The 25,213-nt window shown below is 38.7% G+C and overlaps 1 protein-coding gene across 2 annotated transcripts in view; it reads left to right on the forward strand.

The window, feature by feature from the left end:
• Nucleotides 1-25,213, forward strand: part of NDST4 (N-deacetylase and N-sulfotransferase 4) — a 105,871-nt gene that overhangs the window by 48,784 nt on the left and 31,874 nt on the right. For both annotated transcript variants that reach the window (XM_026848151.1, XM_026848149.1), the window contains 3 exons: nucleotides 4,446-4,600; nucleotides 13,679-13,864; nucleotides 15,572-15,700. In XM_026848151.1, coding sequence (XP_026703952.1) covers nucleotides 4,446-4,600; nucleotides 13,679-13,864; nucleotides 15,572-15,700 — 470 coding nt within the window. The remainder of the gene's footprint in view (nucleotides 1-4,445; nucleotides 4,601-13,678; nucleotides 13,865-15,571; nucleotides 15,701-25,213) is intronic.

Below are 25,213 nucleotides of genomic sequence, written 5' to 3' on the forward strand. Positions count from 1 at the left end.
CTTTTACATCTCCTGCTCACGACTCCTTTCTCTCTTCTGCTCCATTTCTCCACAGAACAATGTCCCCTCCCCCTTTTTTTTTTTTTTTTTTTTTTTTTTTTTTTTTTTTCTCCCTCCTCCTTTGCCTTCTCCTAAACACTTTGCTGCACCTCCACTCAGGCTTCCCTCTGCTGTCACTGAACAATGCTGCTCCCTAGTACTGCTAAGGCAAAAAAAGACCTATTCGGCAACCCACTTCAAAAAAGACAACTCCTGTCCTTCTCCTTTCCAAACTCCATACCCTTCCCATCTTTGAAGACCAGCTCCAAAATCCTCAGCTTTCAAGATACTCAGCCATACCTGTTGATAATCACTGAGTGATGCCAGGGAAAGCTGAGAAGCTTATCTGGAGCATAGGAGGAGGCATTGCAGCAGCAAGAGGGTAAGTTTCAAAGCTAGGAAAGATGCAGTCCCAGCTGTAACAGGCTATGAAGGAGCTGTGGAGTAAGACAGGTCACCCCTTCAAGTGTAGGTGTAGCACTACTCCCCTTTTCGTTGACAGTATTTGAATATCAAATAGATGAGCTTACCCAGCTCTTATGTCTGTTTCACCACCCGTTAGGAGAGTGCAGAGGTCCCTGGGAGAAGGGTACATGAGGAAGCATAGGAGGGGATGAGTAGAGAGAAGAAACCTAAATTATGTATTTGTATCACTGTCACTTTCAAAGTCCAGGCTATTTTCCCTTTGCGCTAGCACATAATGCTAAGCAACTGCTGCCCAGGAAACCTTACAGACTAAAGATACAGGCTGGAGAGCCTGGAAAAAATTAGAGTTAGAGAGAGATGGAATTACTTGCCTGGAGTCATATAACAAGCCAGTGGCAGACCTGTGATTAGAGAGCAGCTTCGGAGACAGAACTTCAGTATTCTTCTCACTTCATCTTGACCTGCCTGTGTCGTTGCTCCTTCTGGAGTTTAATTGGACACACACATAATACAGCAAAATAAAGAAAACTCACCCAAGGCTCTGAGCTGCTCTAAAGTAGGGTGCTGCGTGGTTGTGGCCATCTACAGAGTAAAGCTGGTACAGTCATTACAGTGTCCACTACAGAGAAAGGAAATTCAAGGAGTGGAGGAGGTGGAGAAAGAGATAATTTATTATAAATACTATGATGTCCTGAACAGTGGCTGGCACAAAACACGCAGCCTTTCTACAAAATCAAACCCCTGACCTGCCAATACATTTCTTCTTCATTCATCACAACGACCTCCATTGCTGTCAGCAGTTTTCTTGCCCAGCTAATATAATGCTGACCAATTTCAAATTTGCTACTGCTGTAGAGAGAGAAAACAGGAGAATGTCCGTGTGTGCCTGCTCTTCTAAGGTTCTAAAGGCTTACAAAAATAGCACACAACTACTTAATGAGTTGAAGGATGTCATTGCCTCCATTAAGGGGCCTGCTGCTGCCTGTACTCAGCGATGTATCTGAGTTTTTAAGTGAACATTTCATTTACAGGTTGGTGGTGGCGTTCTGTCATATCAGCTTAGTGGAAAGGTTTCAAATATTCTCCATGCAATATACACTTTATTGACTCATTATAAATAAAACATGGAAATACATTCTTTAATTACTGTAAATATGGCTTGTTTACCCATACAGGCTTTTAGTATCAAATATTCAACATGGGTTTTTAGCGCACTGTGCTGTGCCTTGTTGACTTCCCTAATGTGTGATTTTGCTCTCCTTTACAAAACTTGGATCATTTTAAAACTGCAGGAGGGAGATGAGCGTGGGAATGTGTTGGCAGATTAAATGGCTATAAATTTTCATCAAAAGATGTTGCTGACATCTGTACTACAAATGCCAATTCTAGTTAGTATGCCTGCACACAAGTACAATAGTACAACACAGCCTCACTGCTCATCATCTCACCACCACCGCCACCACCATTCCCTTCTGTGGCACTGGTAAACTATGTACTGTAGACATAGTGTTATTAGTAAAAAACTAAGTAGATCCATATTAGTTATGCAGTTTTAGCAAACACTTTCTACTTGTCCATGTTGTGGCAATAGAAATTAAGATGTTCTCAGGATTTGCATTTAAGATTTATAAGATTATTGATGGCCACTTCAAACTTTGTTTCAATTTTAAGCTCAAGAGAGACCCCTGAATTATCATTCTAGTTTTAAACCATGAGATTCTTTATTATGCACAAACTTTGATTACCTACCTGTGTAAAGTGAATATTGCATCTCAAAGCAGATATATATGTTCACCTCCTTGATTGTAGGTCTACTGCATTTTTCAGATTTCACATGAAGATGAAGATAGAAAGTTACACAAAGTATGTTGATTGTACAAGAAATGAAAACCTCAAAATCCCTTATTTTGCCTCCAGTACTCTGAATAAGGACTTGGACAAAAAAATATTTAAACAATAAAAGCACTCATCAAGTGCTCCATTAAACCATTGCATAAGATTTTTTTGAAATAACACTACTTAAGAATAATAAAATCAAATAACACTCTTTTTAAAGGTTCGTAAAGAAAATTATCCTCTTAAACACCACCACCACCAAATGTTAAAATTCCAACCTTTTTGTTTCAGCTCTGCAATTACAATGTGGGGTTGGTTTTGTTTAAAGTGGAAAGTGTTACGCTTTACCTTGTTTGATTTTATTACAGTAAAAAATTAGTTGTATCTAAATTTACAAAGAAATTAGTAGGAAAAAATAGGACTAAACTGGATAAAAAAATCACAGGATTTTAAAATATAGTTTGTAATAATAGCATTATTTCAAGAACCATACTCTATTTCAAATGTTAATAAGTCTCTAAATTATACTTTTACCTAAATCTTATGTTGAAATATTGTCGTTCTTTACATATGTCAAATATCCACTTTTTTTCCACTTCATCTCTACCTTCAGTTTTCTACCTTTGGGTTACCAAAGAGATCTTCAATGGCTTCACAAACTCCTACCCCTTTCCCTCCTGTCCTATTTTGAAAGCCTATGTTAAGTTTCTTCCCCTAGTCACATTTCCCTTCCATGTGCCTGGGTGACTGCAAGTGAACCACATACCCCAAAAACCAAGAGAACGGTCATTCAACAGATGCAGTATACTGAAGTTTTGCACAAAGGAGCAGACATTCACAGAAGGAGCAACCATCAGTCCTTTCTTTTCAATAAGGAATTACCTAGGAAACAAGGTTGTTTTCGTTTTCCAGTAGCACTCCCATCAGCGGGAGCAACTTCCTTAGAACTTGCAGAGGGCTGCAAAGAGGGGAGCGAAGTGATTCAGTGACATGAGGAGAAAGTTTCAAAGTAATGCTCTCCTTGTGTAGTAGTGTTCTTCAAAAACCACTGCAGAAGTGAAAAATAAAAATAAAGAGCTGAAGTGCATGCACCAAACAGCCATCTCTGTATGTTCCTGCCTCATGCCACAAAAGTAAACAGTGACATCCATGGAGCATTTTTTTTCCAATGAGTTTTGCAAAACATAGAAAGGCTTGTAAGAAGATATCTATGTCTGCATCAGCAGATTGATTTTGACTATTATTTCTTTGACTGAAGTTGAATAAAAGTATTTAAATGCTAAAGGAACGAGAAAGAAGACTGATAATAAACTGGATATTGTTGAGTAATTTGAGGGTGAAGTTACTAAAATGTAACTTTGCCTTTCCAATTTGAAAAAGCACTGCAGACATATGTCTGCACATAGTGGAAGCAGCATTGTATCATTTCTCAAATGGAAGGTTTCCTTTGTTATAACCACCCGTGCTTGTTTCTGCCTGCAGCAGATACTCTTCACTAACACAGGAGTTTTTATTGGTTTTACTTCAAGATTAAATCTGGCAAAAATTGAATACCAAACCACTGCAAACAACATTTAGAACCCCGCTGCTATTACAGCTTTGTATTTTCCACCTAATTATTTTCTGAACCTATTGCAAACTTGTTTCACATTTTACCAGAAATTATCAGATTTCAGCTTACCAAGGCTAATGACGAGGTAGCTATGAGTCAGGGGGGCACCTGTGGCAAGACTCAGGCACACAGCTCTCCGTGATATCACGGTGGCGAGCTACGATTGTGTAGTTGTCTGGCAGGACCGAAGCAGGTGGGTACAAGTCAATCCAGTCTCCACTGTCATGAGGAGCCTGAACTTCTAAATACTCCTAGTGCATTGCATAGCACAGAAATCAGCCCTTGAAAACTAATTCTTGTTAGAATTCCTGTCAGTTAACACCATGCTAGGAATAGAAAGGGATAGCTACCATCCATGGTAATTGACCTCACTCTCTCTGTGACACGATACAGCCCATCTGCAGCACAGTGAGACATCCAGGACAAGGACATTAAGTTTTATGGCAGCCTCTTCTGTGTCTAGAAAACAATTACGGGCGCTTTCTGCTGTTGCTTTTCTGTTACCCTTCTTTTTTCTTTCTTTCTTTTGCAGGCACTGAAGAGGAAGATGAAGGTGATGACCTGTTGTTGAGGTCTGTAGATGAGTTTTGGTGGTTTCCCCATATGTGGAGTCACATGCAGCCTCACCTCTTCCACAATGAGTCATCACTGGTGGAGCAGATGATCCTCAACAAAGAATTTGCAATAGTGAGTAAAAGTTACCAAAAGGTTCGGCAGGATATCTCTGCATATTATAGCTATGCTTTCCAAGCTGGTTTCATGTTTATCTATATTATACATATATATATTCATATTGATAAGCAAATAAGATTGGAAAATGAGCCCCAAAAAAAGCCTTTCTGTGACTCAAGATTGGGCTGAGTTTTGCCTTAGCCTTTTTCACGACATGGGCTTTCTTGGAGAGGTAGCAGCCCTTCACCCAAGCAAACTTGTGAGACCACAGGGACCAGAAGCAGTGAAACGTCAGCAGATATCAGCTGTCTTTTTAAGCTTTAGGAAGGGGTTTATACACAGGTTATCAGCTTCCTGAAGCCTGGCGCAAACATCCTCAATAAGGGAGGGAGAAAGGTGCTGTAAACCCTAAATGTTGTGTATGATTTGTGAGAAATCTTGAAGCTAATGAAGGAAACGTGAAGCTGCTGGATTTCACTGTGCTTTTTTTAGATTACCTGCTTGAAAATATGTTTTTTTTACATAGCTAACCTGTTACTAATAGCTATAGATAATGATGTTTCATTTTTGTTCTTGTTGTGAATTTACAAGAGCTATCCTCCTGGCATTGCCCAGAGCTCAGAGTACTTGTACTCCGAGGTTAGGTTGAAACCATTTAGAGTCCTTTCAGGGTAATTCTACTTGCTTATTGAGCATGACAAAGAAAACCTGAAATCTATAAATGCTTGCTTTGGAAAAGACACTGCATGTTCTTTGACAAAATGTACAAATGCCAAGCAACCAGAGCCACTCAAAAGAGCAGAGTGACACAGTGGGGCTTTCTCTGCTGCTCTGGGAACACAAATCACAACCCTTCACTGCTCAGAAAGGCCAGCCAGCAGCTGCCCCTTCCTCCCATCCCTCACATCAGCCAAGGCACATCAGGAAACCAGCAGAGGCAGGTGCCCGAACAAGCCATTGGAAGCAATTTATTCCCTTGTTTACAAAAATATTTTCCTAACAACCTTTAAAAAATATTCATTAAAAATGGCTTAACTGTTTACTCTTCTTGCCAGACTTCCCCCCGTTCGGATCTCCCGCTGGCAGGGTGTTAGTACAGAGGTATTTTGGGTGACGACTTTTCCTTTCTACAGTTTTGTTTTACTGTCAGCCTTCATTTCTGGCACAGCGTGTTCATGCCTTCTGTGTAGCTTGGCCCAGAGACCCAATTATAGTTGAAATTTTAATTACAAGAGTAATTTTTTTAAATAACCTGTATCTCAAAAATACATGGTCTGTTTATCTTTAAACCTTTGGGTAATTCTCCTAGTATTTTCAGCAAACATGAAGTCCTCTAGGTCAAGCCACCTTTAGGAGTAAAATCTATAGCATTGCCTGAAAACAGGGCTTGTAATATAATCTGTTTGTAACTTCAACTACAGAAAGATAAAGCTCATGTCCCTATCATCACTGAAGGGTAGAGACTCCTTAGGGTACCTATAAATAAGGAGCTGATGTCAGTGAAAGGCTGCTGTTATTACAGTTTTATTTCCTGCTAACATTTGGACAGGGGTTGTACCAACCTCTTAACCTTGAATCTATATGAGCTGTACAATTTACTTATGAGAACATTTCTTTTCAAAAGGCTTCCTGTGAAATTCTCTCTGTGGGAGAAATTTATCTTCCTGATATGACACAACCTTCCTGATAGCTATCAGAGAGGTCCCAGCCATGACTTCAGAGCAGTTTTGCATCTTCCCCTGCTTTCCCATCCTCAACATCATGTCTTATTTCAGAAAGGAACTCCCTGTTCCACGACTGCACTTCTATAAGTCCTCTAAAGTTAAAACAGATCGTTTTTCATTACTCTTTGACTTCACAGTGTGGATCCAAATTTAGACATCTACAACAATACATAGAAAATCTGCTTGATGCTATACATGTTTTATTTATATAGAAAATATATATGTAACTTTATTTAGTATTATACTCAGGGGAACACAGCTGATGACATTTTCTCTTGCATTTCCCATTTTAAGCTGCAAGTAGAAATGACACTTTGTATCAGTTTCTGCAAGAAAAGCCTCAATAATTACTTGGAAGTATGATCACATTTATTCTTCACCTAATGTGGTATTTCTTCATTCATTTTTTCAAATATGGGTAAGAAGGTAACAGCGTCTTCAGGATGGGAGAGCACAGCATTATACCCGAGAACAGTCAAGATTCCTGTGAGAACCCAGATACCACAACAAAAATTCTGTTCATTAAGACCTCTTAGTTTTCTTTTAGAAGAAAGCTAAAACAGATCTCACCGTCCAGAAACCTGCACTCAAATCCCATTCACAGTCATCAGCTGCTTCATTCAAGAGAGTATCAGACTTGGGATTGATGTTGTTCACTGGGGGTAAAGGTTTCAAGAAAGGAATGTTTTTCTCCTGAGTACTGTGGATTAAAGTCAAGCTTAATAAACACAAGACAGTGCACCTGAAACAGTATTTCATGGATATTATCACATGGAGCTAGAAAAGTACATAAGCATAATTTTTATTGGCTCTTGTATTTACACTGTATGCATAATCTTTGGTTTGCAGGAGCTCAAGTATACGTACAGTCTGCTGAACACGGGCAAGAAATACAGGTATTACAGCTGGCAACTAGATAAAAGACCTCATTCAGTTTTACACAGTTATATCCATACCTCATCATGATGCTCTATAAAATGGGGGCTTACAGCTGCAGCCTGCCTCAAACAGCTGTATCACAAAATACATGTAGAAATTGTATATCCAAACGGTTTTGTACACATACAACTATTGCTAATTAGGTATCTAATTGCCTTGAGTTCAGTGCAGACATATGCCCCTGTCTCCGGGCCTTAGTAAAATCAAGTCTTCAAAGTATTCCCTTACACATTAATTGCTTGTGAATCAGTAGACTTCCTTTAACAAGTCCTCCAAATTATTATATTTTATGTGTCACTGAGATATTTATAATTTCTACTGTTTCATGACTAGTTGGCGAGAGGAAGAGACTTTCTCATGTCATTCGTATATGTTATTGCCCCACTGCTCTGGATCCAGCAGTCAATGTGGGAAGTCTTGCCTGGCCAAATCCTTGCCCATGCAGGTCTGAGTGATAAGCCCCACAGCCGCCCCCATCCGTAGCCCTGTCCCCACTGCCCTTGTGGCTAAATCTCTTCTCAAGTACTCACAGTATCCTCAGCATCAGAAGAACAAAAGCCAGAGATATTAACATTGGTAAAGTAAGTTGCAGATTACCCAGAATTTTGCTACCCCAGTGTCATCTTGTTTACTTAAATACGGATGATATGCTTCAGAGATTGACTAAGGAAATGGCAAATGGCATTTATTTTGATTATCAGCTGGGTTTCACTTAATCATATTTTGTGGGGTTTTTTTTATCAGAACATCCTCAGATCCTTTAAAGACACCAATTTATTAAGACCTAGATTAAATTTTGCAAACTGATAGTATCTCAAGTATTATTCTTCTTGTTTATAGGCAATGCAATTGATACGCAAAGAGGTAAACAAATTGCACAAGCAGAAATCTCTGAAAGTACATATTCCAAAAATAAAATAAACCAAGTTTTCACTGCCATCCTTTAGTCACAAGATATTCTTCCTCCCCTCTTTGTACATCCTTATCTGACAAAAACAAGTAGGATATATTTAATCCAAAAGCCTGTAGCTCTTTATTTTGTCCCTCGATTTGTTTGCTCAGTGATTATCTTCTATGCTCATTTGCGAGCACATGTGCCAAAACCATGGTAGAGATAGGGCAGAAATGATCGACTGTAAAAAGGTAGCTGTGATCTGATATGAAGAAGTGAGAGACATATACAAAACAAATCAATTCAGAGATACACATATACAAAACAAACAAATCAGTTCAGAGGCTGTATAGTAACACTCCTTGGCTTCAGTCTCCTGTTTATAATCCAACTACAGATGCACATTAGCACTTCCTCTGCCTAAAACTTTTGAGCTGCCCAAACCACAAAGAAATCATGGGCTTTTAATATACCAATTAAATACCAAGAATGTGAAGACCAGTGACCACATATCAAAGGCAAAGTATCTTCATGTTGTGAAAAGAGTTTACCCATTACTAATATCTGTAGTTAATGTGGGGTAGGAGAGATGCCCACTAGAGATTGCCTCTAAAAATGGTCTGTAAATGGTCTCCATATATAGGATAACATTGTCCTGTGAAGACAGGATGATTTAATTTGACAAACCTTAAGGTCCTTCCGAAACAGTCCATCTTCGTTAGGGCTTGTGTCCATATCAGGAGCACGCTTTGACAGCACATCTCTAAGACTGCCTCTACTTTTTCAGCTTTATTTGGTACCACACATATGCAGAGTCTGCATGTTTCCCAGTCATGTGTATCTTCCTCAGTGCTGGACTGCCTTTCTTTGTTTCGCATCCTCAGAAACCTAAGATTTTAAATCCCAGCATTTTCTCTGCCTCTTGGTAGTCTGCTACAGTGCGAAGCATGCCTAGGACAGGAGTTGTGGTGATATCTGGGAGGCTGATATGTAAGTCTGGTTGAAAGCTGGCTTTTCCCCTGTCCCTGTCAATCCTGGATCTGACACCAACATCAGAAAACCTACTTCATTAAGACCCCTTGTACAAGGGGTGCAAGAAAGCACCTGTGCAAGGAAGCACACCACGGACATGAAAAAATGACGGTGAAAGCAAATACCAACACACAGAGCCTCTATATCTCAATAACCATCACCTCTCATTTGCTGATCCATCTTGTCTAGATAGAGAGCTTTTAAACAGATTTTTAACATTTAGAATTGAACTAAAAGTAATTGAAGGCTGAAATATTTATTCCATAAAAATTAGCAAGAGATGTAACCCTTGAGAACAAAAATCATATGCCCATAAAGGATAAAATACATCACAACAGTTTTGTGAGTGCTGAGAAGCAAGGAAGTAGCAAATTCATTTACCAAATAAGAGAAAGTTTACTGAGTATTTTATAGTAATACATAATTTTTTATAGGAAATCTCACCCATGTTCAGCAATATTAGAAATACATGCCGGTACTAAAAATATGCAAAGCTTATATAAATCTTTTCACTTTGAAAGGTAACATCTTAAAAAGTACTGCGTTTACTCTGTCACCTACCGTTGGACAAAGTTAAAAGGTTTATTAAACTTATCTGAAGTTGTATTGTTAACTTTTTCATCTAAGAAAAGTCTTTACACCAAAGGGAATCCTGCAGTTCAACTGACTGTGTGAAAAGACCTTTTCATAGACATAAGATTTAACAAATTAAAATAAAAGGTTGCCTTTTTATTCTTTCTCTGACAATACTAGATATTTCTGTAAAATAAATCACCAGCGATTTTTAAGAACCAGAATGCCAGTTGTGTTATAAAAGTTTTAGGTTTTGTTTCATTTTATTTCTTACTGCGTTTTAACAAGGACATGTAATGTTTGCTGCAATCAAAAACTGTTTTGTTTTTTTTTCTGTCAGACAGTATCCTGCTAATATAAATAGTCATTCTTCCATACAATGTTTTTTACTGAAATTTCCAACATTTGCTCATAGAAGATCTGCTATAGGAATGCAAACTGACTTGTTGAGAATATACCTCCTTCTGAAGATCCATGCTCATCTGGTGTTACCTGCCTTTCCTATAGCAGGTTTTTTTGCAATATATAGGGTTTTTTTCCAAATGAAGAATAAGTACCCCCAGCACATGCTGACTCATGGCAAGCACAGCTCATTTCTGTACAAATGGGAAGGTCAAAAGAGGTTAGGAGTTTCAAGGAAATCAGCACTTGATTGAACAAAGCTGATAATTGAGAGAGATAAACAGCCTTGGCAGATTGCTTCAGACTTTCAGATCACCGGTAAAAGTATCTGCCCTACGTGTGGGGTCTGGGCAAGGTAACTTTGGAGGGTGCAAAGATGAGACAGGCTGCATTGGCAAGACTATGAGTTTCCAAATCCCATTGCTCTGGCTTGGGTGCATCAGCATGAGCGTGAGACAGTGACTCTGGGTTCTGCTGGATGAAGTGGCTGCTGCTGGCCAGATGCACTGGCCACATGCAGGCATCAGAGGAAAGGTTATTTTGAGCTGGTGGTAGTCTGATCCAAATACCACATGTTCCCTGGTGCCAGAAGGACACAAGGTGTGCTCCTGGAGAGCATCCTCTAGTTTGGTTGAGCCCTTATAACCAGGCAGGTCGCGTGGTCCCAAACCGCTCCACGATGCAAACCAGTGTATGGGAAGTAGCAACAATTCAGGGAATTTTCTGCCAAAAATGCAACAACAGTTTTAATCATCTTCCCCCCATCTCACCGGTTCTAAAAGTGGTTCTCCCTTAATATTGGACTCACCCATCGCTGCAGCTTCAGCTTATGCTGTCATTTGAATTAGAATGGAAAGTCTCCTAAGGCACAAGTAAAATAGGAATACAAATTTAACCTGTCCAAAATAATGGCTCTGAGGTCCCAGCTTAAGAGTGCAAAGGAATGTAATGCTGCTGTTCACAGTGCCCAGAAAGGGTCAAAAGTTTGAAAACCAAACACATGCACAAAATTTTTGAACAAATTTTGAAATTAAAAAAAAATCAATGCAAGTCTTGAATGTAAAAATAACAATAAAATCTTGTAAGAAATTGTTCCTTAGAATATGTAAGAAAATACAGTTACTACAGGCATCTCCCATTTTGCCCAATATCTTACATTCAAGTATATACTCCTCCTTTAATACATTAATCCCAAACTAAATTTAATAACAAAATGAGAGGAAAAAAGGAAACAGAGCAACAAAACACACTCAAAGAGGACATACAATATTTAATTTACCCAAGTAAACTGAACATGAAACTGATCGAATAAAAACTGATTGTTAGTTGTTTCTTCTTAAGGTCATTGGGTATCTGAGTGACTGACGTATTTGTGTGATGAACTACATAGTGTGCAGGTTTTATTCAGAGTCTAATTAGCTTTTTATACTGAGAACTTATGAAAAGCTGCCTTATTTGTGAATGGCAGATTACCATTTCACCATTCTGTTGCTATGGTAATACCAGCAGCAAATAGTAAGTAGATAAACAGGATTTTATATGTATTCATCCAGACACTTACTTTTGGACATACCATTCAGAGCAGTGTTGCGTTATCTAGCTTAGGACACATTTGCCTTACATTTATGTGTATCTATGCTCCCTGACACAGGTTTAGTGAAGGTTTGTAGATTCAAGTTGATACAGTACATTTAAGTTAGCACAGTATATTTGACAGCGTGAGTATCATAGACTAATCAGGTAGAGTAATAATAAATGGCCAAAATTTTCAGAAACTTTTAGATACAGCTTTTTCCTTTAGACATGTTCATGGCAAAAAAAAAAAAAAAAAAAAAAAAAAAAAAAATAGAGAAAAGTGTGATTTAACACTTCTCATTATAGAGCTATTTCTTGTTTCACCCTTAAACTGACTCATGCCTTTCAGGTAGGTAACGACATTAAAAGGAGGAATTACATTTTGCTCTCAGTAAATCATGAAATAGTGAGTTTGGCTTTCTTTTCTTTCAAGATCAGCCAGTAACCTAATATCTTTACTAATAAGGAATGGATAATTTTAAGTGGTCACATTATGTGATTCATGAACAAGTGTTCCCTACAGATTTAACTTAATTTTTGACAATGAACCAAAACCATTTCTTTGCAAAGTACTTGAAGATGCCCAGCAGAACCTGCTATTCCTGGAATTAAAGTAATCAACAGTTCTCAGATAATGTAGGCAAGAGGAAGGACAAAAAACCATAAAAAATCATCATCTCACATTTTAGTCATTTCCCTCTGAACATCAATTTTATACCACCAGAAAACAGCTAATGTATCCTGTAGTACCGGGAGTAAAATGAATTCAGCAAATACCCAGAGCGTGGGAAGGGATCTGGTGAGAGCCACAGTGGCAGGACACCCTGTAACCCGGAGATGCCGCAGAGGAGTTGAAAAGGGCTTTTTCTGGAACTCATAGAAATGAGTCTCCTCAGGAGAGGAGGCAGAGCACAGCCTTTCTTTCTGCCAGTAGCTGATGATAAATGCTGGATCCATGTCTGAATAGTCACTCAGACCAATGAAACTAATTACCTCATTTTCACATGTATAGCTTACACGTCCAATAATTTTCTCTCTTTTAAATATATCCTGGTCTATAGATGTGGTTATCAGGCCTCATCATCAGATAGGGTTTTCAGACAGCCCATGCTAAATCGGGAGTGGGAGGGATTGGGGAGCAGAACAAAGACAGGAAAGCATCAAGGAGTGAAGGGAACATGCCCAGCACGCTCGCAGTTAAGCTTCTTCCTTAATTCCTTCTGCCTGCATATTAACTATTTCACTGTGCTATTGGAAGACATTTTCAAGATAACGTATAGATTATATTCACAAAAATACATGTATTTCCTCATAGAAATGGAGCTGAATAAATATTTATGAAACGAAAAAGCTGTCTGTCAAAGTCCAGCTTTTTTTGCTACTAACTTGGAAATACACCATGGAAATACCTTTGCTACTACCTTGGAAATACCATGGAAAATATAAGCAGATTCAGAAGCTATGGGGGATATTAATTTTTTTAATTTTTAAATCAGGAAGGAATCTTTGCTCTTATTCCAGAAATAGGAAACAAAAATCCCACATATGTTGCTGAAACATTTTTTTTCCCATCTGTTTACTGCTTTAATGCTGTTTTATAGCTTAGTAAATAAGTAACATCTGCTTACCTTTAAAAAGAATGCAACAGGTAGGATGCATATTAAAATACACTCAGTATGTAACAAACAGGCAGGCAAATCTATTCCTATACAAATCTATGTAACTGTAACACAGCTTAATCCAAAAGGATTATTTACCACTCTGCAGTTATCAAACTGTAATTCCAGTTCCCCTCATCTCTCCCCCATTTTTAGCTTGTGCTACATACAAATAGATACAAGACTGTCCAAGGACAACAGCTTCTCCAAAGCTGCTGTCTGCAGGAAAAATAAGCTTTGAATAATTACATGATCTTTTTCTGTTCCTAAATATATTCCTCCCTCTGCTGTGTTGCAGGAGCATGGCATACCGACTGGCATGGGGTACGCAGTGGCTCCGCACCACTCCGGGGTCTACCCGGTTCACATCCAGCTGTATGAGGCCTGGAAGAAGGTCTGGCACATCCGAGTGACCAGCACAGAAGAATATCCACACCTGAAGCCTGCACGGTACAGACGGGGCTTCATCCACAATGGCATCATGGTACACTGCATTTCCATGCTTCATAGCAGTAGTACTTTAAGTGATTCAAAAGTATGCTATTTTTACCAAATGCTTCAAGTTTTACAGCGAGCATTAAAATTCTCTGTGATCGAGGATTTGTAAGGATGCCAAAGTAGTGCATTTGTTATTCAGCCAGTTTAAAAAAAAAAAAAAAAGTCACACAAACTCAGACAACTGAAATGTAATCCTCAGAAACTAAATGTACTTGTAGTCCCATCAACTATCAAGCAAGTTATACATGCGTACTCTGAAATTCATTAAACTGCCTAAGACCTATGTTTCAAGCTCTGGTACATCTTTATGCATGAAAGGATTAGAAATCTGTCACCTGGGAAGGTGAGCAGGTGTAAGTAATCTCCTCCAGCAAGTATGACACTTCTCTGAGGCCAAGGTTTCATTCTGAGCTTTGCTACTGAGACTCCCAGAGCCAAGGACTGGACACGTGCCTGACTCTTCCAGACCATGCATTTGTGCAAGGAGGGAGAAGGTTTCTCACATACACACTTCCACTGCATGAGGAGCAGGAAAATGTATAAAATTATTTGGCCTGTTTTACCAGCCAGCTGCAACCCTATAGGTAGGTAAAACACAAAACCTAAATAGACATAAGTGAAGTTCGAAATATTTCAAGGGCAGGTCCTGCATTGCTTTAAAGACACGGCTGACTTGAATATTGCCTATACACATAAAGTCAAAATTGTGATCCCCTAAACAAGACAAAAGGAACATCTTGAAACCAAGAAGTTACTGCACAGAGTCCATTTACTATTAGAATAGACTCAAATTCAGCAGTGCATTTACAGGTGTGTTAAAATTCTCTGCTGAATGTAGGTTTTATTTGTTGTTTTAACTGAGTAGAAAAGCAAAAACACTGACTGAAGGGAAGCAAAGGCCTTCCCCAGCTGAATTACATCCCTGCATGGCTTAGGCAATACCTATTAACCCTGACACTTGTGTTTATTTTACCAGAGCCTTTTGATGGTACCTAGCTCATAATGTAACTAAACCGTCTAGTTCTCCAGATGAGTTTGTTTTCCCAAGCCTGCTAGCTGGCCTGTTTCTGACGTGCAACCCCTTAATTTATGACAGGACGGGGAGCTGACCTCAGGCTGGTCTCATGCGAGCATCCCACCAGTCCCATACATGTTTCACAAACAGGAACGAGGGGCCCAGCATGATTTTCAGGACTGAGGGAAGTATGAAGCAACAGGTCTTTTGTGGTCCGTAGCCTTGAATACAAATTCACTTCAGTGTCTCAGGAACAGTAAGATTAATTGCCTGAGATAGCAAAGGCAGCCAGGAAGCACTATTTATCTGCTAATAAACTAACCTTGCTGAGGGAAGAGAGGTTTGGGTTTTGTTTTCTTCCTCTTCCAAGCGCCAGGAAACAAACACTTATTATGAGTGTATGAGATGAATAAAATGGTCCGCATGAAAGCTCAGCGCATATGTGCCACAGCTTTTCAGAGCTGGCATCTGGAAATCTCCACATCTGCAGGACCGCACTTGTTTACCACGAGAGTACAGAAGGCACAAAGGAGCCCATAAATAAACACGCCAGAATGCAGAGGCAGAAAGGGTTGCAGTTTTGTTTCTTTCAGTTGCTGGAGGGATTTAGGTGGCTGTGCCAGTGTAAGTTTGCAGAAAGAAGTTAATGTCACAACGGCACTGTTATTTTGTTCTCAGGTGCTCCCTCGACAGACCTGTGGCCTTTTCACTCATACTATTTTTTACAAGGAATATCCTGGGGGTCCTCAGGAGCTGGACAAAAGTATCCGAGGAGGTGAACTCTTTCTCACCATTCTCCTGAATCCCGTAGGTACCTTCTTTTGCTATTTTTTGGACACACTGACTAATGGGGAGGAGAGAGGGAGGAAGGGAAGGAGATCAGTTCTCTTTGATCTTGTTTGGGAAATAAAAACCAAGACCACTTGCTCAGAGGTAACAGGCAGCTTAAGAGGAAAGGAGCAAAATGTCTTCTGCTAATTTCTAACTATAACCATATGCAAGAAGTTACTGGAAAATGCATTAATTTCAGCTCCAGACTGTTTCCCAACCTGAAGCCAGCCCCATGAGAGAAGAGCACACTGACTTGTCTAACTGAGACTGAAAGAAACCACTGAGAGCAGAGAAAACTGTGTGATCTTATTCACTTTTTTTCCATAAGATCAGCTCCTCAGGCACTCCTGATATAGTTCGATGGAAACCAAAGGGCTCAGGCCTGATATTATTCCCCCACCACTGGCTCTTAAAAGTAGGTTTTGTGCAGCTAATACCCCAAGCAGTACATATCCTTCTAATGAACATTTTTGCTTTGCTCGGTGCTGCATTTCTTTTTCTCTGTCAACATTACATGAATCATAAACTATACATACACGTAAGTGTGCGCATATAAACAGCCTACATATGTATAAACACACACGTATGTATGGTTTAATCAAAAATGCCACAGACTTCAAGGATGGTCTGTAGAGGCCTCATGCAATTTATTCTCTCAACTAACAAAGCAATCTGAACTGCGTTACGCGAATACACATATTCACACACACATGACAACACAACATAGGTGGGTGCATAGATGTGATTGGGATTGCCAAAGATCAAGGAGGGAAGCTACCTGACTGCAAATGCTGTGTTTTGAAGTCACGATTCTCTTGCCTGTGAACAGTCTGGTCCCATTTAAGACAGCAGCCTAGAGGTGGAAAGAGGAAGGACAAAGAGTAAAACAAATCATATACCAATTATTTTTTTGCCGTTGTCCTCCCTTCTTTCTGTTCCACCCAAACAAGTTATGCCACTCACAAGATAAATGTCTCGTGTCTTGCCAGGTGGCCTAATTTTCAGTGGTTTTAAATTGCAGTACTCATTGACTTCTCTGCAGAGTTAAAGAAACTTCAGGTGGAGCTAACTCTCAAATCCAGGTCACTTTTATTTAGAGACCTAAATATAGATTTCGGTATTATACAATTAGGTGAAAATTTTGGCTGGGAAGCTAAGTTGGCATCTGAGTCAAAGATTCAGTGGGCTTAAAGAAATGGGACATTTCTATTAGGAATTTTTCTGTACCATACAAGTGACAGCTAATTTGAGAATCAAAAATATCCCTGTTCTTTTCCTGTCTCTCCATTACCTGCAGTTCCCTCAGCCTGGCTTTTCTTCCGATAGTTTCCTTAAGTGTAACTTGGCTCATCACTGTCTTGAGATGCTGCTGGAATTTATCCTTAGCTTTATCATGCTATGATCAATACATGTGCATCGTTCACTTAGGTGAAGATTTCCTCAGCTTTAGGCAGTGTCCCAATTCCTCAGTCAATCACCAAGTCTGAGCCTGTGAGCAGGCCACCTGTTCACAGTCAGGCCACCCCAACTTCCTCCTCTGCAACTCACCTTTTCCCTAATTTCAGGGTTTTCTTGCCTACTGACAGCAAATAAGCAGAAAGGCACAAGCTTACAGTTGCTTTATTAGAAATTTCAGCCTTTGTAATTTTTAAATGATTGCATCCAAATGTTCTTCCAGGCTGAGGTTATGGGGAAGGGTAGATCTTCAGTTAGCCTGAAAATTATTTTAAAGGATACTGCTGAACTGTGACTGAAATCAGATAATCCTATATATTATTGTGTGGTATTTGAGAAGAACAGCTTTTCTATACTGTTAATGTTTGATTTCCCCCTCCCACTTTTATGATTTTCTATTTTTACCTCATCAAAACTGATATTTTACTGAGCTGTGAAACAAGTGAAATACTGACATGCACTTCCATGACTCTGACTTAAGTATGAATCTGTTCCAATATAAGTGCTTATTCAGACAGGAAGAAATATTATTTAATCATGTGTGAGCTGAAGTAAGATATACCACAAAACCCACCATCATTCAAGTCAGGTTGATACACTACCCTATGAAACATGCACTGACTGACAACAGTAAAAGCAAATCCTAGATTATCTTGGAAGGAAACCGATGTGAGTAGGAAACAAAATCACCTGTATTCATATAACTTTTTTTTTTTTTTTTAAATACCAAGCTTGAACAGCACACAAATGAACAAATGGTAAGACCTTCCTTTTATTCAGTGTAAGAGAAGGTGTAGTGTTTTGGTGGTTGATTTGAAAAAGTTTACAGATTAGAATCTAAAATGTATTGTATCTTCCGAAAAGAATCAATGGAGTGCCTATTCCACTGGCCAATCACAAATTCAGTTTAATAAAAAACAGTTTTTGAATGTGATATTTTGTTCTCCAACCTGGCAGCTGTGCATACTGGAATAGCAACAGGAGACTTCCCATTTTATATCCTAGAAGATTTTCACACACCTCCTCTCATTAATAAGCTTCCTTAGTATTTGGATATCAACCTGTGCAGTTCAGGGCTTTATCAAGAGCACAGTTCAGGGGTTTACTGTGAGCAGAAACCAGCTTATGCTCTCCAAATGGATTATGGAAAAGAACAACTGCTGAGAATGAAATGGCTTTTCCAAAACCATAATTTAAAATTTTGTTGTTGTTGTTGTTGAATCATATTGAATGAGATAGCTAATGTGGTCCATGGATAGAAACCATATCCATAAAATACAATCTTAACTAGAATGCACTGTGCCCCCCCTACCTAGTATATAGTCTGCTTTACACATTGTTGCAGTTACCCTACTTCAAATTTTGCAGAAAAGGGATTGCCTGTACCATTGTGTTTTTTTGCATTATTGATGTTGCTTAAAAATATTTTTCCTTTATTCTTTAAAAACACTAGCCAGACTCTTTCCTGGTATGGAGGAGATTCACAGAAAGAGAGTAGCTCAAATTAATTTTATTGTCACGGAGTTGCACAAGTCTCCAGCTCAGCAGGCTCAGGTCTCAAGCAGGTGTGTGCAATTACCACCGGCATTAGTGTGAGTTACACACACACAGGGGGAAGGGGAACCCCTCACATGGGTGATGCGCTCTTCTGGAGGGTGAAGATGGTCTAAAACTATTTCTGCTTACAGAGACAGAACGAATGCATGTGTGCTCCCACAACATTGCCAGGCTACCATGACAACTGAAGATACATACAAATTATGTGTGTTATTACCATAAAAGATCATATTCCAGAGTCCAAGATTGGATTAGAAATCTCCTTATGCAGCTAGTTAGCCGTGGTGCACAGTGTCATTCACTTCCCTCACCTGGTTCAAAATACACAGGGGCAACAACAACAACAACAACAACAACAACAACAACAACAACAACAACAACAACAGCACAAAACCAAAAAAAGGAATAGCTGGTTTTGCAGAGCCATTTCTACAGCTACAGCAGATGATAATTTTGTTATTTTATGATGTCCCTTCTTGATCATCAACTAAACTAGGAGTTAGACGAGGGTTTCTGAGCAAGTTTGTTTGTGGTCATTACCAGTCTGTCTCATTTCTGTAGGGTTCTTTTTTTCCCTTTCTCAGTTTTTACATTGGTATGTTTCTGTAGATGAGCCTAACAAGAGTTGGACAACAATTCCAAGTTAGATGTGATAAGAACATTTTCTGACTAGATGCTTGAAAAAATCTAGGTGCTTTCCCTATAAAAACAAACCAACCCATAAATAATTGCTAATATAACTTTTAAACCAAAAATAAAGTGAGCTGTGCAGTTCAATGGCATCTTCCCAAAGTAGCTGCAGTAAGGGCTAGTCTCCCACACATTACACAAATATCTGTTTGCTCGTGTCTTCTCTTTTGGAGGCAGCTACTAGTTTCCTCCAAATCAATACCCTGGACATGAGTTTTGAGGATGGTTTTCCTTTAGGGACCGTTCCCAAAAGGCAGTCCGGACAGAGATGCATTGGCTTTGGCTCTCTGCAGACCCCCAACACCATTCCCAGCAGGCTTTCCATCCTCTCACATCTTCCCACTCTTTTGCTCCATGTCCTTGAGTGTGCAACACATATTTGGTGTCATGCATAAAAACATCCCTCTAAAGCAACAACATAGTTCTCGCATTATTTCAGACACTAAAAAAGCAGATCTATAAAATAATTGTTATATTTTTGAGCCATATGTGCAGAAATGATATGTGGTGGGAGCAATGTAGGCATGAGCTTACTCCCTGAGTGGATACAGAGGGACAGCACACTTCACGTCTCATACCTCCACCTACAGAAAAAGCATCGCTGCTGTAAGGCATCTCCTACCACCGTATGGAAATGACCAAAGCTGTTGGAGCACTAAAACAAAGAAAATTCTCTCACTTTCAGTTTACCTTGTTGAAGAGACATGTAGGTGCATCTATTGCTTATTAAAAAGTAGAGTAACAACATTAACTCAAAAAGCACAAAGAGGCACTGCACAGTTTGGCCCTTCTTTCCCTTCACCATCCAGCACCAGTTTCCTTACTCAATTCACCAGCTTCTTTGCTTCATCTTACTCATCCAACAATTACCTCTTTACATACCATATATATTCACTAGTTAGGGAGGACAGGAGTACAGCTGAGAATAGTTCAGTTCATAGCCACAGTTATTTTGAGGCAAGTCTTCTGGAAGTGAAAAGCCATGCTTTACTCTTAGGTAAATAGAATTATTATAGGTTTCACACACACAACTTTAAGACAGTGGTTTTTAGACTGTTTCAAATTTTAGAAATAATCACAGCGCACCACCAACTTTTGCTGTGAATTACAACCATTTAGCTGTCTAAAAACAAACTAAAAGTCAGCTATTTCTGGCCTTCTAGCTTAACACATCAGGGGCAAAGAAACAGAAACCTGAAAGTCTGCAAGTGGCGACACAAGCTGTTTTGAAGAGACGCAGATGCACAAGTGGATGAATAAACTTTAGCATGAATAGCAGCCCAAGCACAACAGAACCAAAGTCAATATCAACGCCAACTTCCAGGAGGACTACTGCCTGCTTTTCAACCCTATAACCACCAACCCAGTGCTCTCTCTGCATTGACATCGATACATTGAACAGGTCTATCACATCTAACTGAAACAGCCCCCAGCAGAGTTAAAAAACAAGTAATAGATCATGATTTTTAAATTGCATGGGCATGGCATCTGCACTACAATCCTGCTTTGTTGAGGAAGATGTCTTGCCTGGGTGATGTAGACCGGGGTTTGCAGGCACAAAGAAATGATTTGTAGTTGTGTTTTTAATGGCATTTCAGCAGTGAAGATGGGTTGTAAAAGATAGCACAGAGGAGTCTGGGTCTCCTTAGGCTGTTATGACATCCATTTATAATCTTTTATTCCATCCTCTTAAACAAGCACAAGTAGGAACACAACTTAAATAATCAAGTTTTGATTAAACATTTTTTCAATTAGTTTGATTACTGAAGTACATTTCAAGAATAATTAAAAGTGGGGAAGCAAATTTACTCAATAAGAATAATGTAGCAGATAAGAATTTATTTATAGCTAATTTAGGGTCACACTGCAACTCTTAATAATAACAGCGAGCAGTAACATTGACATTGCAGTACACTGACTAAAATGCTATTTCGTCTGTGAACATATATTCCACATACTTCACATGTGAGAATTTCACAAAGTGGCCTCAGAAGGGAGCAGGTGGGAGATAATTTTTTTCATGAGGCTACTAAACCTTGAAAAATACAAGAACTGAGTATCTACTAGCCTTTCCTAACTTTAAAAAATGCCACCAATGAAGGCTACTGGCAAATTCTCTTTTTCCCCCTCCTCAGCCCTGAAAAGCAAGTGGTTTACAGAAACCATACCCGTTACTCAGGTGAGAGTTAGCAATTACAGCAAATGTATTACAAACAAATACTAAGCTCATATACTAAAAATGTTTTCACTTTCATGAAGCAATACCACATAGATGGTTAAATTAGAAAATGCCCAAGTGACATCGCATTAGGATAAAGAGTTTGCAGAGAGATTGTCAAGAGGATCTTCCAATGGATTTTTATTTTTTTTTAAAATGGCTTCTATTGAATACTCTGGGGCTCAGAGAGATATTTTCACTTTCTAATTTATGATTCCTAAAGATGAGTCATGTCTGGCAGAGTTGATTTAGTAGTATGCAGAGGAGGGATAAATTCCACCAAGACAGGCAGAAATCAAACCAACTTTCCTTTGCGTTTTAATGAGTGTTACAAGAATCCCAGCCAAACCTTTCCAGGATCCAGCTAATGCAGAAGGCTGCTCAAGTCTATAAGTTTGGGGTACTTATTCTTTACATAAACACTTCAAAGCAAAGTTCATTAAAGTTAGAGGAAAAAGACTCAGCGATCAGACTGCATTTGAAATAAACCTAAATAGTGCAACTCCAAAAGGTATCCATCTAGCTCCTCTCTGAAGGGTTTCATTCATTTGGAGGGTTACAACAATAACAAGGAGCATCAGATGTATTTAAAAATAAGAAATACACATACAGTTTGGGACAGAAAAGGAGACATTACTGTACTCTTGCAGTTTTTCTTTACTATTTGATAGAATAAAAGCAATGAAACATTCAACTGAAATATTTTTTTATCCCTTGCTACACCAGCTAGATCTTTAATCAGTGTCATATTATCATCATCAAGCTTATTTACTTTGTGGTTTGACAACAACATCAAAAATCAGTTATTCACTAAATCCTAATTACGACAACTCCAAAAAATTGTAGCATCAGAACTTCCATGTCAGTGGTGAAAATGAAGCGGCAAACCCACTACAATCAGTAGAAATAAGGGAAGAGAAAAAAAGAAAAATACATCTAAAACTTCAGTCGATCAAAACTATATAAAAAAAAAGGTTTACAAAACTGATTTTGTGACTACTCTAATGGATAAAGTAAAACTCTTCACTGTGCTGCAACAGCACATGTCTCTTAGTTGTAGTTAGATCTTAAAACAAGAAAGTAACTTACTACTCAAAGTACATTGCTACTCAAGACGTATCTTCAAAGCCAGACATTTAATGCCAAAGAGCATCAGGCAAGAAGAATACCATGTCCTTATTCTGAATATAACCCTACCCAACTAGGTAAATGTGATAGGAAATTCTCTGGGTCTGACCAGTATTGTAGAAACCAAATCCCTCATGAAAAATATTCAGGTTTTCTGCAGGTGTACAGCATTCCACTGCTTCAACAGAAAAAGCAAAGACAACTTAAAACTTTTTAAACTCTTTCAAACATCATTATTTCCTTTTCTTTCTTCCTAAACCTTGTCATTTCTTTACAACTTTTGTAATGCTGTAACATGCTTACAAAGATTTATTTTTTTTAATGTTTGCTTCATTGGGTTACACAACTATAAAAAAAATTTATGGCATTTCAAGGAGTTTGACTTTTCAGTTATTTTCAACATTTTTTAAATTCCACTTCTCATTATTTACTCAGCTTAACTGCCCTTCAGAATAAGTTTATCCAGTCCCAGAATATATTTGTAAGATCCCCCTTCCTCTTTGTTCACTTTACCAATGCTGCACCATATCCCTTTTCTTTGTCCTTTTGTTTTATTTTTTTAAATATCTTCCCATCAAACATTAACCAGCTTTACATGCACTTCTGTCTTTTACATACTTGGTAGACAAAGACAGGTTAACTGGCATTAAAATCAAGCAGCATTAAGGTACCTTCTTTCTTTTGAAACAGAGCTTTGGTATGAAATCTGCAATGTGCCAATCAGAGCAACATATTTTCTAAGGCACAATCATGGTCACATCATCTTCTCTTATGAACAAACACAGAGCATGAGGTGGAGTGAGTAAATGGGATGAACTGAGCAAATCCCTTTGCTTCAAAATGTAAACCATGAAAATTTATAATTAAAACCAGCATTCATAGCGTACAGTTCCCAAACTAAAATACTTTCAGTGACAAAAAGCAGGTTTCTCATAAGAAAAGTTAGGGAACTCCATGGGAGTTTAAATTTAAGGAGGATTTTCCACATCCAAATGTCAGGCTCAAAACTAAGTGGGTTCAGCCCATGTTCTCTGACCGTTGCCCTTCATTCAGTCTCCTGAGAAATGCTCTGACATATTTAAAGCATGCCTTTACAAATTGTTCTATATATCACATCTTCAGCATCTGCAAGGTCTTCCAGTATCTGTTTTCTAGTTCGTCTCCTTTACTCCCCTGCTTCACAGACGATAAAGAACAGTCATAAACGTTTAACAGCCAAGATAAGCTAATAAATATAGCCCTAAATATTATCGCCCCTACAAACAAGAGTGAGAGAGTCATTTCTCCTAAAAAAAAAAAAAAAAAAAAAAAAAAAAAAAAAAAAAAAAAAAATCTTTAAACCAGAAAGCTTTTTATTGAGCCAGCAAGTGACAGCACAAAAGACACCACAGTAGAACACTAAAGCAAAAATAAGCGCACCAGACTTTGAGAAGAACCAGCAAGACCCACTTGTTCAGTTGAGTAGCCTGTTAATCTGATTTACTTGCCAGTCTGGTGTATGGTTTTCTCATTATCTGTTCACCTTGAAAAGCTAATGGATAACCCTTAATACTGCCACCCCCTTTCCTGCAGAGCCCTTCCTATTTTCTGCTCTGCTGTAGCTCCATTTCAGGTCTGCAGCCATCAAACCCCTTCTGAGAGACAGCTGAATGCTGAAACCAGAGTAGTTATAGACCTTGTTGTGTACGCAAGGGCAAAATTTCTTACAAAGTATGACCCAATCTTTGGCCACATTCAAACAGTGGAAAAGCTTGCAGAAAATTAAACCCAATATGGGACCCCCACTATCTCAAGACATTCCCATCTCTGTCCTGGTCACAGCTGAACACAGTGAATTAAGATTTATTGCAGCCTGAACCAAGAAGGTCAGCTATTCCTAGAGACACCATTAAACTGAAGATCTCTACCAAGGATCAGATTGTTACTTACAGCCAGTATCTTGATGCGCAAGACGCTTCTCTTTTCCTATTTTTCCTTCCTTTTCCTCCTTGATACACATATGAACTTGGCTGTGCTAACTCTTCCTTTCCCCTTCTTCTTGCAGGGAAGTAAATAAATTTTAAACAGTCTTAAGTTGACTTTGCTTTTTCTGTTGAAGCAGTGGACTGCTGTACACCTGCAGAAAACCTGAATATTTTTCATGAGGGATTGGGTTTCTACAATGCCGGTTTAATTCAGTCTCCCACTGTGTCTTTTTCATAGTTCCACCATAAAAAACTTGCATAGACCATTGCTGAATTTTATATATATATATATATATATATATATGTCTCTTTACCCTAGTTTTATATGTGAATCACCACATAGTATCTAGAGATACACGCATACCCTGTCCAAAGTATTTTTTGTCTGCAGAGCCAACAGAAGAAGACATATTTGCAAGTGACAGATCAAGCCATTTTTAAAGTTTGTTGTTTTATTAAAAAAAAAAAAAAAAAAAA

The sequence above is a fragment of the Athene cunicularia genome (assembly GCF_003259725.1).
Source record: "Athene cunicularia isolate RWA chromosome 4 unlocalized genomic scaffold, athCun1 chr4_part2, whole genome shotgun sequence".
Lineage (NCBI taxonomy): Eukaryota > Metazoa > Chordata > Aves > Strigiformes > Strigidae > Athene > Athene cunicularia.